General features: G+C 39.6%; 1 protein-coding gene across 7 annotated transcripts in view; it reads left to right on the top strand.

Moving 5' to 3' along the window:
- The window catches only part of MAPKAP1 (MAPK associated protein 1), a 245,077-nt gene that overhangs the window by 13,002 nt on the left and 214,105 nt on the right, over positions 1–17,970 (top strand). For 6 of the 7 annotated variants that reach the window (XM_040482325.1, XM_040482323.1, XM_040482324.1 and 3 more), the window contains one exon: positions 17,046–17,373. The exons of the other annotated variant lie outside the window; for it this stretch is intronic. In XM_040482325.1, the coding sequence (XP_040338259.1) occupies positions 17,115–17,373 (259 nt within the window). In that variant the 5' untranslated portion in view covers positions 17,046–17,114. The remainder of the gene's footprint in view (positions 1–17,045; positions 17,374–17,970) is intronic. 7 annotated transcript variants of the gene reach the window in all.

Below are 17,970 nucleotides of genomic sequence, written 5' to 3'. Positions count from 1 at the left end.
GTCTTTTCCTCTCAAGGACTTCCCAATCCAGTGTTTGGAACTTGTTACTAGGGAATGGGGGGCAGAAAGGGAAAAGCCAGTGAAAAAAGTAACTGCCTAGGAATTTGTGAATTTCCACAGCATGGATCCTAACTTTAGAATCTAGGCAAAGATTGACTTGGTTTTCACAGCGTCTAGGGTTTCTTTTTCTTGGCCCATCCTTTAACTACAGCTAGAGCTATTCCTTGGACTTTATTCCTAAGTTATTGCTCTTCTTTCCTTACATATTTTCCTTGAGTAAGCTCATTCACATCCATGGCTTCATCTGTCATTTATATGTTGATGTCTTCCAAATTTGCTCAGGTCTTTCTCCTAGGTTTCATTTGCATATTCTTTGTCACATATTGTAGTCTCCCAGATTCACTCAGACCTCATTTGGGCTGTCAGGTTTACATCATGACGAATATCTATTTGGGTAATCCATAGACATCTCAAGTTCATTGTGTTTGAAACATAATTCCTTATTTCCCCCCTACCTGTTAAGCTGTTCCTCCTTTTGAGTTTACAGTTTCATTTTGTTGGCACTGTATGCAGGCCATAGAGTTTCCCCTTCTCCTTAACCCTCCACATTCGTTCAGTCACCAAGTTCTACCAATTTCATCTTCTAAATATTTTTTATCTAGTTAAAAAATGTTTAGACCTTTCACTGCCTTACTTCAGATTTCATCATCTCTCCCTGAGCCAGAGACACAGCTTCATAATTAATCTTGTGTCTTGTTGGTCAGATTAATCTTCTATGCCAGAACAAACTCTCTGAAACTCAGCAACTTTGAATTCCATGTAGTGTTAATTACTAAATACATGTTCTGCTGTTTCTTGTTTTCGTGCCTTTTCTCATGCTGTCTCTCCTACCTGGAAGAGATGAGTTTGTCTCTTTGACCCTTCTTCCAACCATCCAACTTCTCATCTTTGAAGATGCATCTTAGAACAGGTAATAATTGCAGTAACAATAATAGTAGATGTTTGTATAATGCTTACTGTGGGCCAGACACTGTTATATGCACATAACATATATGAATTCATCGAATCCTCGCAACAATCCTATGAGATAGGCACCAAAATATTCCTGTTTACAGAGGCAGAAACAGGCACTGAACTTGTTACTTTCCCTATGTCCCCCAGTGAGTGAGTGGCTGAGTTCAGATTTGAACCCAGGCAGTATGATGCTTGATTGCTTGCTCTTGGTCTCTCCTACCCACCCTTTGTCAACCTACCTGATTCCCTCCACTTCTTCCACCTCAAAAGTTAGTTATCCTTTTCCTGCTCCTGTAATAACCCGTGCATGGCCTGATGTTAATCTGTAGTCCATAGGACAGATCTGGAGCAAATTTTATTTTAAACAGTTTTGATTAAGGAGGCAGCATTATAGGTTATTTTAATTACCAGCTTTTTTCCCCCCTCCGCTATTCTTAAGGTGACTAAGTTGGAGGTGATTACTTCCATTATCTTGATCTTAGTCATCTCTGTGAAGCCTTGTCTGAATATCTAGTTTCATTTAGATATTTTTCTTTTGTGTTTCCGTAATACTTTGTTATAGAATCCCCTGGCACTGCTCTCACTCTTTATTGTGACCATTTATGTACTTATCTCCTTTGCTTGACTCCCTTGCTTACCTCTTGGGGATAGGCAATAAGGCTTAACTACTTTATACTCCTAACTGCCAGCATGTGCTAAGTATTCATGCTTGTTGAATGAACAGGTAAGTCTGCTTATACCATATCTCGATTAGTGAGAGAAGAGGGTTAAGAAGAGTGTGATGAAATGGACTTACATTGGAAATTCAAGGCAGCACCTAATGATTGTTTGGAGCAGGAATTCTGCAGCCAGGTTGCGTAATTTATCCTGGCTCCTCCTTTTACTAGTTTTGTGACCTTGGGCAAGTCTGTGCCTTAGTTTACTGGTGTGTAAAATATAAATAACAACATAATCCACCTCACAGTTTAGTAAGTGATGTGAATACTTGCTAAATAAATAAATAAACCTTCTGGAACCCAGAGAATGATTCTACTTAAGTTGTATTTTGTGAAACACTTTTAACCTATCTAAAACATTATAGGCAGAATGAAGCCAATCCTGATGCCCTTATCCTCATTTTGATCCATGCAGTGATGGTTTAAAAAGGAAAAAAAAAAAGGCAGACTAGGAGGTTGGAAAAATAGCTGGCAGTGCAGTTTTGTTAGTAACAATAATAGCAGTTATCACGTACTGAGGTTATGAAAGCTCCATTCAAATGAAGGTACAAAGCACCTTTCAAAGTCACATAAAAATAGTTTGGGGATTATCTGCTAGTTTAGATTATCTCATTGCTGTCCTTCATTCATTAGGAGTTGAATGAATTTGATAGTTGAGAGCTAACTTTACTTCCAGAATGATGCAACTGGAACAGGAAAAGTCAATCATATTGCATCTTGGATTTACTTCTTTTTTAAGTATTCTTTTTTGTAAGTATCCCTATGAAGTGGATAGGACATACATTATGGATAGTTCACTGTTCATGGAAGAGTCTGAGATACCTTACTCACTTGAAGTCATCCCATTGTTATTCCCTAGGCAGGCTACAGACAGTGACCTGGAGTTCTAGATGTGCTTACTGTAACACTTAGCGTTCTAGGAACTGGATTCTATACATAATAGCATTAAAAAAAAACAGGTGGTGATAATGCCCATTCAACTCAGTCAGCATGGTTTACCTTTGTAGTGGGTTTGCTGCCAAAATGTTGATACTATTAAAATCTTTGTCAAAAAAGGAATTCCTTGTACTTTTCCTAGAGTCTGAACCGTGGCACAATGTTATAAGTGAAAATTGCAATACAATTCTTTTTTCCTCTGAAGCAAAAACACAAAACTTTTTAGTTGGACTCTGGGGTAAACTCCAGCCATATCCTTCTCCTCCTCAGACGTGACAGGAATAGAATTTGAGAGCTGAAAGGCCCTTTTCATAGTGCAAACTCCCCACATAACAGATGTAACAATGGACTGATAATGTAAAACAGTTTTAAAGAGGCTTAAAGAAGTGACTTGTCCGAAGCCATGTAATTAGGTCCCTGGTTATTAGGGAATTGGAATTCAGGTTTCCTGAGTGGTGCTGGCAGTAAACTGTGTTGCTTCCCTTAAATGATGATGTGGTTAACCAGGGGGCCAGGCAAGTGGAAGCATAACTCTCTTGAATTCTTCTTTTTGTTTAAGCAAACTTCAGACATCAAGGAGACAATGAAAGGAAAATAAATCTTAGACTGTAGTGGGAAACTTATCTACTTGAACCAGCACCATGGATAAGGGGTCTTTTTTTGGGGAAAAATGGTGCACCCCTTTGGGAACAAGAAAGATGGATTTGTTCATCTATTCTTTCTGCGTGGAGTTCTTACTGGATGCCAGCCACATTCTACTAGAATCTGGCAGCACAGTGATGAAGAAGACAGTGTCCTTAAGGAGCTGAGAGTTTAGAAGAGAAAACCAACATATAAATAGATAATTATATATTAAAAAAAATAGTGTGATTAGTCATTCATTCATTCAGTCTTTTTTTTTTCTTTTAAGGCTCTCTCTGGCTGCTATGTCCAGAGAGAGATACTTTTTTTTTTTTTTAAGTTTGTCTATTTATTTTGAGAGAGAGAGAGAGGGAGAGGGAGGGGCAGAGAGAATCCCAAGCAGGCTCCGCATTGTCAGCACAGAGCCCGATGTGGGACTCGAACTCACAAACTGCAAGACCATGACCTGAGCACAAGAAACTGAGAGTTGGACACTTAACCGACGGAGCCACCCAGATGCCCCCAGGGAGATCCTTTTAAAATGTGAGTTAGATCATATCAGCTGCTCTGCTCGCAATCCCCTTGTGATTTTCTACTTTACTTGGTGTAAAGGAAGAATCTTTAGAATGGCCTGCACTCTACATGTTTGCTCCTCTCTTCCAGACCTCGTCCTCTACTACTTGCTTCCTTGCTGGACTCCTTGCTACTTTTGAATGGTGCGAGGCACACTCCCCTAAACTTCCCTTCAGACGTTTACCTGGCTTGTTCTCTCACCTCCTTCAAATATTAACTCAAATGTCAGATTCTCAGTGAGGCGTTCCTTGACTATTTATAATTGCAGCTGTGGCTCCACCACCTGGCATGCCCTTCTCTCTTGCCTGTGCTGTCTTACCATAGCACTTTTTTTTTTTTTTTTGCTTTTTAATGTTTATTTTTGAGACAGAGACAGAGTGTAAGTGGCGGAGGGGCAGAGAGAGAGAGGGAGACACAGAATCTGAAGCAGGCTCCAGGCTCCGAGCTGTCAGCACAGAGCCCGACGTGGGGCTCGAACTCACAAACCGTGAGATCGTGACCTGAGCGGAAGTCGGACACTCAACCGACTGAGCCACCCAGGTGTCCCTACCATAGCTCTTCTAATTTAGCATATAATTTACTCTTTTGTTTTGCTTGTCTCCCCCACTAGAATGTGTACTCAGTGAGGGTGGGACTTTCTGCTTTGTTTTCTGCTGTACTCTTTGCATTCTAGAATAGTGCCTGGCACGTAGTAGGCTTCCATAAGTATTTGTTGTATGAATAAATTCAACAAACGCATAGTACTTACTACCAGCAGGCACCGTGCTGGGTAAATTATTTGGTGGAACTAGTGACAAAGTGCAGCGCAGTGGGGCCACACAGAAGGGAGCAGCTAACCTGCTGTGTGGGATTCACTGGGGAGGTTTCCTGGAAGAATTGACCATTGACCTGGATTTTGAGGAATTAGTAGGAGGTAGCCAGATGAAGAAGGGTGGATAAGCTTCAGATCAAGTTTGATGATGGAATGCAACTTGTCTTTACTGTAGCAATTTAGGCTTTGATTTTCCTTAGGGCATCTTAAAATTTCAGTAAACAGATGCTGGGCGTTGAGCTTGTTTAGTACCTTCGAAGATTTGAGCAGAGATTTTAGCGAGAAAGTTGTATAGTTTAGTCTCAGTATAAATGAAACTGTTCCGAGGGGGTTGGAAATTACCACACATTTAGTGGCTTCACACATCACAGCGGAGTTTCTCAACCTTGGCATCATTGACACTGACCTTTTGGGGAGGTATAATTCTTTGTTGTGGGTACTGTCTGTGCATTGCAGGATGTTTAGCAGCATCTGTGGCATTTATCCACTACATGCTAACAGCACCCACCCCTAGTGTGACAACCAGAAATGTCTCCAGACATTGCCAAATGTCCCCTGGGGAACAAAATCACCTTCCAATGGAGAACCATCACATTAGAACCACTGCATTACTGTTGGGGTCTAGGTATTCCTACCTTTAGCAACTTTACAAATGATTGGGCAGGGGGAGAGATTTATACCTCTATACAGTAACCACATTTCAGATTCTAGAATTGGATGAAAAAGTTTGAAATCAGTTCCTTATACATGATATTCATATAACTGACTATATTGAAGGTAGACATAAAGTGCTTTTAAAAATTTTGGACCCTGCAAATTGGAGATGAGTTCACAGGATGGGATTCTTGAGTTCCACTTTGAAGAATAAGGTTTGTAGTGGAGAGGGGCACATCTCAAGGGGATTATCATTACCAAAGGCTGAACCATGTTCAGAAAGTTCTGGGTGTTGTCTGCTGGGGAGAAGGGGCAGGTGAGTAAAACTGGGTTGTATATCAAGGCAGAGGTGTCTAGGCTGTTTTCCTGCGCTATTTTCACTTCTATTGCTGCTTAACAAATTAACACAAACTTAGTGGCTTAAAACAATACAAATTTATTGTCTCTCAACGGGTCAGGAGTTACAGCTTCATTTGGGTTTTCTGCTGAGGGTCTCAAAGGGATGACATCTGGAGGTTTGATGAGGGAAAGATTGCTTTCCAGGCTCTTTCAGGTAGAATTCATTTCCTTGTGGCTGTATGACTAAAGTCCTCATTTCTTGCTACCCGTTGGCTGGGCCACTCTCAGTGCCTGCAGGTTATTCTCAGATCCTTGCCGTATGTTGTTCCATAACTTGGCTGTTTGCTTCTTTGAGGTCAGCAGGAAGATACCGCTCTTCAGTTGCCTATGATGGAGTCTTATATAACAGTAATCAGGGTGTAACTTACCCTCCACACCACCCCCCCCCCCCCGGCACCTGCCGCCACACCAGCCCCAACACTTTTGCTATACTCTGTTGGTTAGGTTTTATCCACACTCGAGGAGTGGGCGTGACACAATTGCATGGATATCAAGAGACAAGAATTTCTGGAGTCATCTTTGAATTCTGACTACCATACACACTTTCAGCTTCTTGGAAGGCAGGGGCCAAATCTTTTTCTTAGCATTATATCTCTGGTGCCTGGCACATAGTAAGTGCTTTATAGATATCTGTCAGATGAATGTAATCAGTGAATGAGTATTTGGTGGGCAGTTGAGTGCTATTTATGGTTTCAGCTCCTATACTGAAATATTTCAGAAATTTCACACTGGGAAGCAGTCTTGTTTCTCTGGCATTATTCATTTCTTCACTGTAGGTAAAACTATAAACACTTTTACCTGAAATATTAAAGTAAAATCTGAAATTATTTGTTTATTGCCACAAGTGTCAATCAAATCTAGTTATGTCAGAGAGACAACCCCCAACGGAAAAATAATTTAGGGCTGCATTGCACCAAACTGGCAGATTTATTGTAACAGCCATTTCTGGCTGTTGGCATGTTTGGAGTTTTGGGGGTGGTGGGGTGGTTAGATTTTCTGAAGTTTCACATCTATTACTAGCTATTAAGCATTATTTCAAAACACTTCAAAAATACTGATTGCTTTATAATGGCTGCATAAAAATCCAGATTTTAGTCTAACTTGTGCTTGCAACTTTATATATAGTTTGGTGTTATTAATAATTACAGTTCTTTTTTTTTAAGGTTTCATTTTAAGTAATCTCTTTGGGGCTTGAACAATAAAACTGGAGTTTCTTTTTTTTTTTTTTTTATGTTTATTTTTGAGAGAGGAAGAGATAGAGCGTGAGTGAGGGAGAGGCAGAGAGAGAGGGAGACACAGAATGTCCCATCCAAGTACTAACCAGGCCCGACCCTGTTTAGCTTCTGGGATGAGACGCGATTGGGCGCGTTTAGGGTGGTATGACTGTAGACAGGAGACACAGAATCTGAAGCAGACTCCAGGCTCCGAGCTGTCAGCACAGAGCCGGACGCAGGGCTCAAACTCATGAACCACGAAACCATGACCTGAGGTGAAGTCTGACACCTAACCAACTGAGCCACCCAGGTGCCCTCACTGAGATTAAGAGCTGCATGTTCTTCTGACTGAGCCAGCCAGGTGCCCCTACAGTTGTTCTTCATACTTGTCATAGGAAACCTCTATTGAGCAAAATTCAGCCCTTCCTTGAGTGGCCCATTGATAAAATGCCATTCTATCTTCACAAAATCAGACATTTCTTATAGCAGAGTCTGTTTCTCCACTAGGCCTTGCTGTCCAAACTGGGTTTATGAGAATTCCAGTATGTGCCAGGGAATATTGGAAGCCACAAAGTAAGCATGGTATATATTCCTGGATTATCAGTTTTAGTGATGTATTCAAAGGTAAAACTTTTTCCTGTTAAAATAATACAGGTGCAGTATATTATAGGATAGAATGCAGAATATGAATAAATTCTAAAAGTAAGTTTCTTATAGCCTGTTGCTTTAGGTGGCTCCCCCAAGGTTCTCTAATACCTTGATTTATGGCCACTGTCCTCTCCCCTTCGGGTGTGTCCGTGGACAAGTTTACTGTGCACTACCATCTTTTAACTGGATGTGGCAGATGGTAAGATTCAGAGACATTTCAGGTAGAGGTTAGTGGCCCAAGAAAAATCAAGGGCCAGGGTCTCTTGTTCCAAAAGAGACATTTTACAGGAGAGAAAACCTGGTCTCCTGGTAGGTTGGTGGGGGTCTGGCTGGTCCCAGATGGCCTCAGTCACGTATCAGACCTCAGCAGGATAACTGGAATCACGGACAGCTGAGCTTGTCCACATGGTCTTTTATCCCAAGCCGCTTTTTCTTTTTTTGAAATTAATTTTTCCCAAGCTTCTTTCATTGATTCACATGTGTTCCAAAGAAGGTGATAGCAGAAGTTTGCAAGGTCTCTTGAGGCTGAGGTTCAGACATTCCTTCCATTACATTCTGTTGGTCAAAGCAAATCACAGCCTGAGCCTAGATTCAGGGGTGGGGAAATAGACTCCTCCTCTTGATGGGAGGAACTGCATTGACTGGCCTTTTAAAAACCCATCTTGTACAAGTTGTTTAGTTCCCATAAGCCTTAATGTTTTTGATCTATAAAGCGGGGATGATATTAATACTTACCTCTTGGGGTGGTTGTAAGGATGAAATATACATGAAAGTACAGCTGATAATAAGAGCTCTCAGTAAACATCATCAATTACTCTTCTTCTGTTTCTGCCTAATGAAAGCCTGGTCATCCCTAGATGTGACTTTCTTCCTTCCTGAAGCCTTCTGTAACTTTCTTGTCTCTTGAAAAACATATTAGTGTTTTATTTGGTGGTTAGTATGTGTTACCTTATATTACTTTAATGTATGTACACGAGGTAGCTCATCTGCCAAAGTTTGTAAGGCTCTGGAAGGTGCAGGCCAGTGTTCGTACAATTTTTTGTAGTATTCCCAGTGCCTAGCTCTCAATGATGTTTCGTGAATGAATCCCATATTATTTAAAAGAAGATACAAGCATTTCTTTTTGGTTGTTTTGAGTCTAGCAAGTACTTTTATGAAAGAAAAAATTAAACTCTCCAGATATAGAGTCTCATCATTTACTGTTTAATGAAATTAGGCATATTTACGTGGAGATTTTAATTCTCTAAAGGAACAAAAAGCTTAATTTTTGCTGGTCTAAAAAATAAATGAAGGTTTAATTTAGAGTTAAATTAGAGAGTTAGAAAAAGAGATTTTAAAGCAATAAAGTGCATTTTATTTTAATGGTCATTTCAATAATTTTCAAATTTCAGGAGGTATGAACTTTGAAGTTTAACTGGATCAGAGGATGTTGAAATCTTAGTAAAACACAGGATCTGTTGGTTTTTATAAATGAAAGACTTTATAATGATAAAAAGGCTTGTTTTCCTAAATTGTGATCGTTTCTTGTGCAAAATAAATGTGAGTGCTTCTATAACACTCTTAAGGAGTCCTGTATAGGAATCAGGTTTAACTTGAAGTTAATGCTAATAGCATGAAGTCGGGGTACAGTGAGGAAAGGTAAAAAAAAAAAAAAAATCTCACATCTGCTGTTACATGTTGTTAACTCCCTCAGCAGACGTTAAATCATTTCAAGTACAATAATAGTGTGGGAGGTAAATTAACTAACCATTAACAATCTTATAAATACACAATTAACATGCCAACATTTATATGACACATTGATGGGGCAGCAGTAATTTTTGATTGGGAGTTTGCAGACCTTGGAGAAGCCTCAGGCTGTTGCTTATTCAGACAAGTTTTCACAGATTGCAGGTGAGGGGGCTTGAAGTCTGTTTGGCAGAGGGAAGTGGGTGTACAGAGTGTTTTGAAAGTCCAGGAAAGGGAATCCTTTAAATCATTGGCTGGACTTGAGCGATTTAAGTCATGTTCAAGACCTATGTCAGGTCCTTAGGGAGTAAAGAAGTATAGAGGGGGCTCATTTGCTTGTGCTGGGGTTATTTAAAGAAGTAGAATATTGGGGCGCCTGGGTGGCGCAGTCGGTTAAGCGTCCGACTTCAGCCAGGTCATGATCTCGCGGTCCGTGAGTTCGAGCCCCGCGTCGGGCTCTGGGCTGATGGCTCAGAGCCTGGAGCCTGTTTCTGATTCTGTGTCTCCCTCTCTCTCTGCCCCTCCCCCGTTCATGCTCTGTCTCTCTCTGTCCCAAAAATAAAAAACGTTGGAAAAAAAAAATTTAAAAAAAAAAAAAAAAAGAAGTAGAATATTTCAGGTATGGACTTTGCTTATAGCTGAAGTTGCATAAATCTAGGGATTTTAAGAAGATACTTACATCTAACTGGGAATTTAAAGTAAACCTTTCCTCTGTGGTTTCAGGTCAACAAGTAAATGATCTTTGAAGTTCCTTTCTTGTGTAAAATTTTGTGATTTTTTTTTTTTATTTTTGAACAACCATTATATGCACTACTGTGGTATAAATCATAGTTGCATGAGTGGAGGGGAGGCTAAATGTCTATTCTGCATAACGCATTTACTGTATTATATCTTCCACAAAGACCCTTGGGAGAAATTTTTGTAAGGCCCCAGATCCCAAATAACTCAACAACAGGATTTTTTAAAATCTTGTTTATTATGACTGTTGTAATGCTTTGTTCATTTTTGTTTTGAGAGGCTGTATAATGCTTAAGATTCTCAGAATTATTAACTATCTTGGCTTTGGGCAGGTTTTTGATGTGCCTCAGTTTTTTCATCTATAAAATGGAGACAGAAATACTATCTCATAGAATTATTTTTAGAATTATATGAATTAATCCACCTAAAAAGGTAGCTTTAAGTTAAGTTTAGTTACTATGATTGCTTTTTGCTTCTGGGATTCTGCAGTCTTCCTGTGGCAAATGTACAAGATCTTACAACATTCATCCAGAGTTGCTTATCCTCTGCCACTTTTCTCATCTACTTTTTTACTGTGTTGTATCTTATGTTTTTCTATAAGCCATTGCAAAGAAAATTTGGAGAGTGTGTATAAAGTTATTATTAAAAATAGACTTGTATTTGGGCTCTGGGTTGACAGCTCAGAGCCTGGAGCCTGTTTTGAATTCTGTGTCTCCTTCTCTTTCTGCCCCTCCCCAACTCATGCTCTGCCTCTCTCTCTCAAAAATAAATAAACATTTTTTAAAAATTAAAAAAAATATACTTGATCGGGGGTGCCTGTGTGCCTCAGTCGTTAAGCGTCTGACTTTGACTCAGGTCATGATCTCGTGCTCTGTGGGTTTGAGCCCCACGTTGGGCTCCGTGCAGACAGCTCAGAGCCTGGAGCCTATTTCAGATTCTATGTCTCCCTCTCTCTCTGCCCTCCCCTTCTCGTACTCTGTCTCTCCCTCTCTCAAAAATAAACAAACATTAAAAAAAAGTTATTTTATTTTAATTTTTAAAAATATTTATTTATCTTTGGGAGAGCATAAGTGGGGGAGGGGCAGAGAGAAGGAAACAGAGGATCCGAAGCAGACTGTGCTGACAGGCTGACAGCAGCGAGCTGGATGTGGGGCTTGAACTCACAAATCCGGAGATCATGACCTGAGACAAAGTCAGTTGCTCAACCAACTGAGCCACCCAGGTGCCCCCAAAATTGTTTTTAAAAATAGACTTGTATTAAGACTTGATATCCATTAAAACCTACTAAAATTTTACTTCCCTGTTTAGGGCATGTTCAAAGTTAACACAGGCAGGTTGCATGGTCACTAATGACCACAAATGGTTATGTAAAGTGGTAATAGCATCCAAAGTGTACCTAGAACAATATTTAGCACATAGTAGGAACTTAATAAGTATTTGTTGAACAAATGAAGTAAGTATAAAGAGAGACCTACCCAGTACGTTAAACATGGCTGTCATTATGGGGCATCTCATGTCCTCCCACTCTGTGTGGATGTCTCTATTGCTTTCATTTTTAGTAAAACAAATCTCTTGTGCTTTGAGGAACCTGGAGTAAAAAGTGGGAGAATCTTAGAAAAGTAGGACATCTTAGGGGAGCAGATCTCCTGGAGCCTGAAATTGTTTATCTAATGGCCCAAAGATATATAAAAAGGACCAGGTATCTCAATCAAGAATTGGTAATATCCAGGGACGGCATTCAAGGCCCAAAGAAACAGCGTTTGTGAACATTTAGAGTAGCATTTCTGAACCATGTTTTGTGAATCTCTTACACATTGATATGCGTTAGTGTTCCTAGATGAAGACATGTTTAGGGATCAGATAAGTTTGAGATTTGGGATATATTGCGTTTCTAGATTCCCCACTTTTAGAGGTTCACAATATACATTAGTAGTTTAAAAGCTTTGAGAAGTGTGGGGCACCTGGCTGGCTCAGTCAGTAGAGCATGCGGCTCATGATTTCAGGGTTGTGAGTTCGAGTGCCCTATTGGGTGTAGAGATTACTTAAATAAACTTAAAAAAAAAAAAAAAAAAGCTTTGAGAAGGCTGTCATTAAACAGCAAGAAGAAAACTTACTTTTGTTTAATGTGACATTTCCTGGACATTTTTTAAAAATGTAAACTGAAAAAATTGTAATATATATAGTATATAACATAAAATTTACTGTTTTAACCATTTTTAAGAGTACAGTTCAGTGGCATGAAGTATATTCACATTGTTGTGCAACCATCACCACCATCAATCTCTCAAACTTTTTATCTTCCTAAACTTATATATACCTTTTAAATATTCCCCATTTTCCTCTCCCTCCAGCCCCTGGCATCCACCATTCTACTTTGTGTCTCTATGAATTTGACTACTCTAGGTACTTCATATGAGTGCAATCATACGATATTTGTCTTTTTGTGACTTTTTTCATTTAGCATGATCTCCTCAGGGTTCACCCATGTTATAGAATATGTCAGAATTGTCTTCCTTTTTAAGGCTGACGAATATCCCATTGTATGTATATACCGCATTTTGTTTATCCATTTTCTACCATGTATTTTTAATGACTATGTGGTATTCTATTGTATGTATTTGCCTTGGCACATCACCACTGATGGATGTGTAAGTTACGTTCAGATTTTCAGTATAACAAACAATCCTGAGATAAATATTTTTGCATAGTTATCTCCTAAGAGCAAATCCTACAAGTAGGGTTGCCCAGAGGATACTCATTATACTTTGAGAGACATTGCCACATTACCATCTAAAAACTGTCAGTTTACATTCCCTTGGTGCATGAGCTCAGTTCTCTGAACCCTACCAACATTAGGTTTTAAAAATCTTTGATCTTTGCACAACTGATCAGAGAAAATAACTTGTTTTCATCTGTGTTGGGAATATCTTTGTCTTAGAAATCAAATCTACCTTCAAGTGATAATTTGCTGCTCTTAAGTGATTTAAAACATGTTCTTTTGGTTCTGAAGAGTAGCGTTGGGATAGGTTGCTTAGTGTCCCAAGGTGACAGTTTTGAAGGGCACATTGAAGAGAAGCTCTTGCGTCTGTATTCATAGAAAAAAAGGCATTCCTTTCTGCATGATCACACTACACTTGCTCACGTATGACTTATCCCTACTACAAAATTATACAGTCCTTGGAAGTCAGACATCAACCGTTACTGAATTTCTGCCGTGTGCAAGATCCTTTATTGCCAGAAGGGATGTGGTGGTGTGGCTCCTGTCCTTGTGAATCCTCAAGTACATGTCATGGGATGGGGAAGGCACGTTTCCCAGGGCAGACTTGTGGGAACTCCCTGTCAGAACTGGTATTGAATAAATATTTGTTGAGCGAATCATACTTGTACGAAGTCACAGTATACTAAGTATGAAGTAAACTTGTATGAAGTCGTAGTATACTAATAGAGAAGATATCTGCTCCCGTTGGGATATTTTGGGGCCTCTGTACCAGAAGGATAAAGTTAGGGAATCGGTGTGTGCCTTCAGAAGTATTTGCCCATAACTCTTTTCCTCATAAGAGGTGATGGAGCAGATCCATTTTCTTTAAAAAAAAAAAAAAAAAGATTCTGTTGAGGGTACTTCAGTACACTTTTGTTGCTTTGCCCTTTGACTTGTCAGTGCCTGTTAAATGTGTGGCTTCTCACCAAAGTCCTTGTTTTTGTAGGGGAGAATTGTTCAATATGAAATTGAAAGCACCTGCCATTCTGCTCGGGCCTCATTGCCTTACCCCCACAGGGGAGACACTGTGCTGGCTACAAGGATGTTTGCAGCTTTGGCCATCTGTGATGCTATGATTTTGTTACAAAACAAATAGTCAAATACTTTATAAGTAATTCCGTGGTTGTCTACATCTCTTTGTGGTATCGTAATTACTTTTACAAGTGAAATTTCAGTGTTCCCCTTTAATTCTGTAATGGTTTTCTGATTAAAACACTTAAAATGTTAGGCTGACATTAACATTTCTGAAACTCAGAAATGTGACACTTGGAGAAATCTCCTTGTAAGGATTAGGAAATACAGTAGGGCTGTTTTAGGGTGTAAACTTTTTGATTCAGCGATACCTTACTTTGGCATTTCCCAGTAGCCTCAGTGTAATAGAACTACTCCATGAATATATTTGAAGGAAAAAATGAAGATTAGTATAATTCTTTGATTAGAGGTGCTCCTCAGTTAAATTTTCTCTTAATCTCAGTATCTTTATTTTTAAGATCTACCACGTGATATCAGTATAATGTGTTACTAGACAAAAATTTATAAAACCTCAGTCTTTATAATGATTTATTAACTAGATTTCCCCCTTTGTTCCATTTCTAGGAGAAAGAAATGACAAGAAATCTGGTGTTAGAGGTCTTTCTAAAAATAAATACCTTCTAGGACTGTTCTAGGAACATACTCAATCCAGCTTTCATGTTCCTTGCATCTCATAATAATTTTAAAGGAGGTGGAAGGTGACCCAGGTGACTTGTGGAGTCCTCTGTCAAAAAGGAAGCACACATTTATTTTACGTGCCGTGAACTTACTAAAGAAGGATGAGATGTTGATATATTTTAGGATTATTTTTAACAAGAATTGAAAGCTGAAGTTAGTAGTGATTATTTTTACCATAATCATTATTATTATTAATAGCTACTATTTAATTATGTGTCGGGTGTTCTTTAGAGCACTTTACCTGCATTATCTCTTATATATCCTCTTATCCTTGGGATCCCCATTTTATAAATGAAAAAAGAAAACAGGCTCAGAGGTTAAGTTTATTTTGACCAGGATCACATAGCTAGCAAGTGACAGGGTTAAGATTTGAACCCAGTCCTGCCTGCGCATCCTCATCCTAACCAGCGTTCTGTACTACAGTACTCTCCCCTTATGCTCAGGGGTATATTCCAAGACCCGCAGTGGATGCCGAAAACCATGGCTAGTACCAAACCCTGTAAATACTATTTTTTCTCCTACTCGTACATACCTATGATAAAATTTAATTTTCAAATTAGACATGGTAAGAGACTAGCAGCAATAATAAAACAGATCAATTATAACAATAAACTGTAATAAAAGTTACGTGAATGTGGTCTGTCTCTCAAAATACCTTATTGTACTATACTCAACCTTCCTGTGATGTCAGATGATAAAATGCCTACGTGATGTGGGGCGCCTGGGTGGCTTAGTTGGTTAAGCGTCCGACTCTTATTTCGGCGCAGGTCATGATCTCAGGGTTTGTGGGATTGAGCCCTGTGCCAGGCTCCGTGCTGACAGCATGGAGCTTGTCTGGAATTCCCTCCCCCCTCCCCCCACCTTCTCTCTCAAAAACAAACAAAGAAAAAGCCTATGTGATGGTATGAAGCACACTGAATGACATAGGTATTGTGACATAGCGTTAGGCTACTATCGTTGATCTCTGACAGTATGTCAGAAGGAGGATCATCTGCTTTTGGGCCAAGTTTGACCACAAGTAACAAACTGCAGCAAATGAAACCACAGATAAGGGGAGACTACCATGTTTTCTTTGCTGAGTATTGGCATTTAATTGAGGAGGTACCATCTTGTTCCCAGAAGAAACATCATTTTAGTTTCAACAGGATTCAGGAAGCAGTTCTTAGAGTGAGGTTTCTAAAATAAGAAATTAATTGAGGGGGGGCACCTGGGTGGCTCAGTCAGTTAAGTGTCTGACTTCTGCTCAGGTTATGATCTCATGGTTCTTGAGTTCAGGCCTCACATCGGGCTCTCTGCTGTCAGCATAGAGCCTGCTTTGGATCCTCTGTTCTGTCCCCCTCTCTCTCTGCCCCTCCCTTACTCATGCTCTCTCTCTTTCTCTTTTTCAAAAATAAACCATTACAAAAAAGAAAAAAGACTAAAAAAATTAAAAAGCAATTAATTTTTGGTAGCAAAGAAGTTCGATTAATAAAGTTTATTTTTTTATTATTTTATTTCTGTAACCTTTTATTTTTTTCAATTTATTTTTTTTTTATTTATTTTTTTAACGTTTATTTATTTTTTTGGGACAGAGAGAGACAGAGCATGAACGGGGGAGGGGCAGAGAGAGAGGGAGACACAGAATCAGAAACAGGCTCCAGGCTCTGAGCCATCAGCCCAGAGCCCGACACGGGGCTCGAACTCATGGACCGCGAGATTGTGACCTGGCTGAAGTCGGACGCTTAACCGACTGCGCCACTCAGGCGCCCCTTCAATTTATTTTTGATAGAGAATGAGCGCAAGTGGAAGAGGGGCAGACAGGGGGACAGAGGATCCGAAGCAGGCTTCACGCTCACAGCAGCGGGCCCAATGTAGGGCTCGAACTCACAAACCGAACTGTGAGATCATGATCCGAACTGAAGTTGGACACTCAACCAACTGGGCCACCCAGGCATCCCTGATAAAGTTTATTTGAAAAGCATAATGTTACCTTAAATCAGAAGAAAGGAAAATGTATTTATTGAACAAAACTACTTTGGTGGTACATTTTTGCAAAATTCCTAGTAACTCAAGGTATTGTCTGTGTTCTTTTAGTTACCTCACAGCCCTATGACAAAGAGGGGGAAATGTAAACTAAAGAAATACAGTTTCATACCGGAGCTCATAATGTGAGGAAAATACAACTTGTTCTCCCTGACCTTATAAAGTAACGAGAAGACTGCATGGGAATAAAGGGAGAAAGAAAGGCAAATTTATTGTTTTAACAGTAATTATGTGTTTTGAGTGGCCTAAGGAGTCACTATTATTTGTTTTGCAAGAGAAGAAGCCATTCTCACTGATACCATGGAGATCTCATTGACTAGAGCTGTAGCTCCCAGTGCTTATAAGGATTTCCTTTCAGCTTAGACTTAATCCTTGTAAGCTCCTAGGTGCAGGGATAAATGTTGATTTTCAAGGTAGCATTTTACCACATTGATTTGTTTGAAAAATGATTCAGTCATTTTCTTCCTTATTCTTAAATATTGCTGTGTACATCATGTTTCTAGGGAGGTGAGCACGTGAAACAATATGAAGAGGAGAAAATAGCCTTTTAAGGAGATTGGCCCACAGAAAGGATGGCCTTCTTGGACAATCCAACTATCATTCTAGCTCATATTCGACAGTCACATGTGACCAGTGATGACACAGGAATGTGTGAGATGGTTCTCATTGATCATGATGTTGACCTAGAGAAGATTCATCCTCCTTCAATGCCTGGAGACAGTGGGTCAGAAATTCAGGGAAGCAATGGTGAGACTCAGGGCTATGTATATGCCCAGTCAGTCGATATTACCTCAAGTTGGGACTTTGGTATTAGAAGACGCTCAAATACAGGTAAACATTGCCTTTTAGTCATGTCTTCTGAGCTTTAAATCAGTCAACAATCTTACAGAATAATGCATAATGTTGGAATAGCTTTAATGGGGAAGATTTCTGTGTGTTAACAGGAACATGCATGTGTTACAGTAAGAGCGAGTCTAAACACCATCTCCGTCTTTGTGACTGTGAATGGAGAGTGGCACTGGAATGATGTTATCAGAAGGAAGTAGAAGATGAATAGAGGAAAAAGGTGGCTAGGAGAGGCAGGTTGGATGTTCTCTTTCTAAAAAGTCTTCATGTAGAAAGGGAAGTGGACTTACTTTGAGTATCTTCACAGAGCAACATTAGTCCCAGTGGGTAGACTACCTAGTGGCAGGTTTCAGGTTGACATAATAAAGAACCTTTAATATAGAAAGCTGACCAGCCACAGAGTACTGCTGCCAGAGCCATTTCTTGGCCATGGAAGGATTGTGGGAGGCAAAGGGATGTTGCAGGTAAATAGCTGAATATTTGTTCGGGCTGCTGTTAATAGGAGTTGCTACACTGAGTGTGAGATTGGAAAAGGTGCCCCTGTTTTTGATATGTTCTTTTTATTTTCTTAAGTTGATCTCT

The sequence above is a fragment of the Herpailurus yagouaroundi genome, unplaced genomic scaffold (assembly GCF_014898765.1).
Source record: "Herpailurus yagouaroundi ecotype Mexico unplaced genomic scaffold, PumYag 160, whole genome shotgun sequence".
NCBI lineage: Eukaryota > Metazoa > Chordata > Mammalia > Carnivora > Felidae > Herpailurus > Herpailurus yagouaroundi.
The sequence above is the reverse complement of the archived record's forward strand: the minus strand, read 5'-3'. Positions and strand labels throughout refer to the sequence as shown.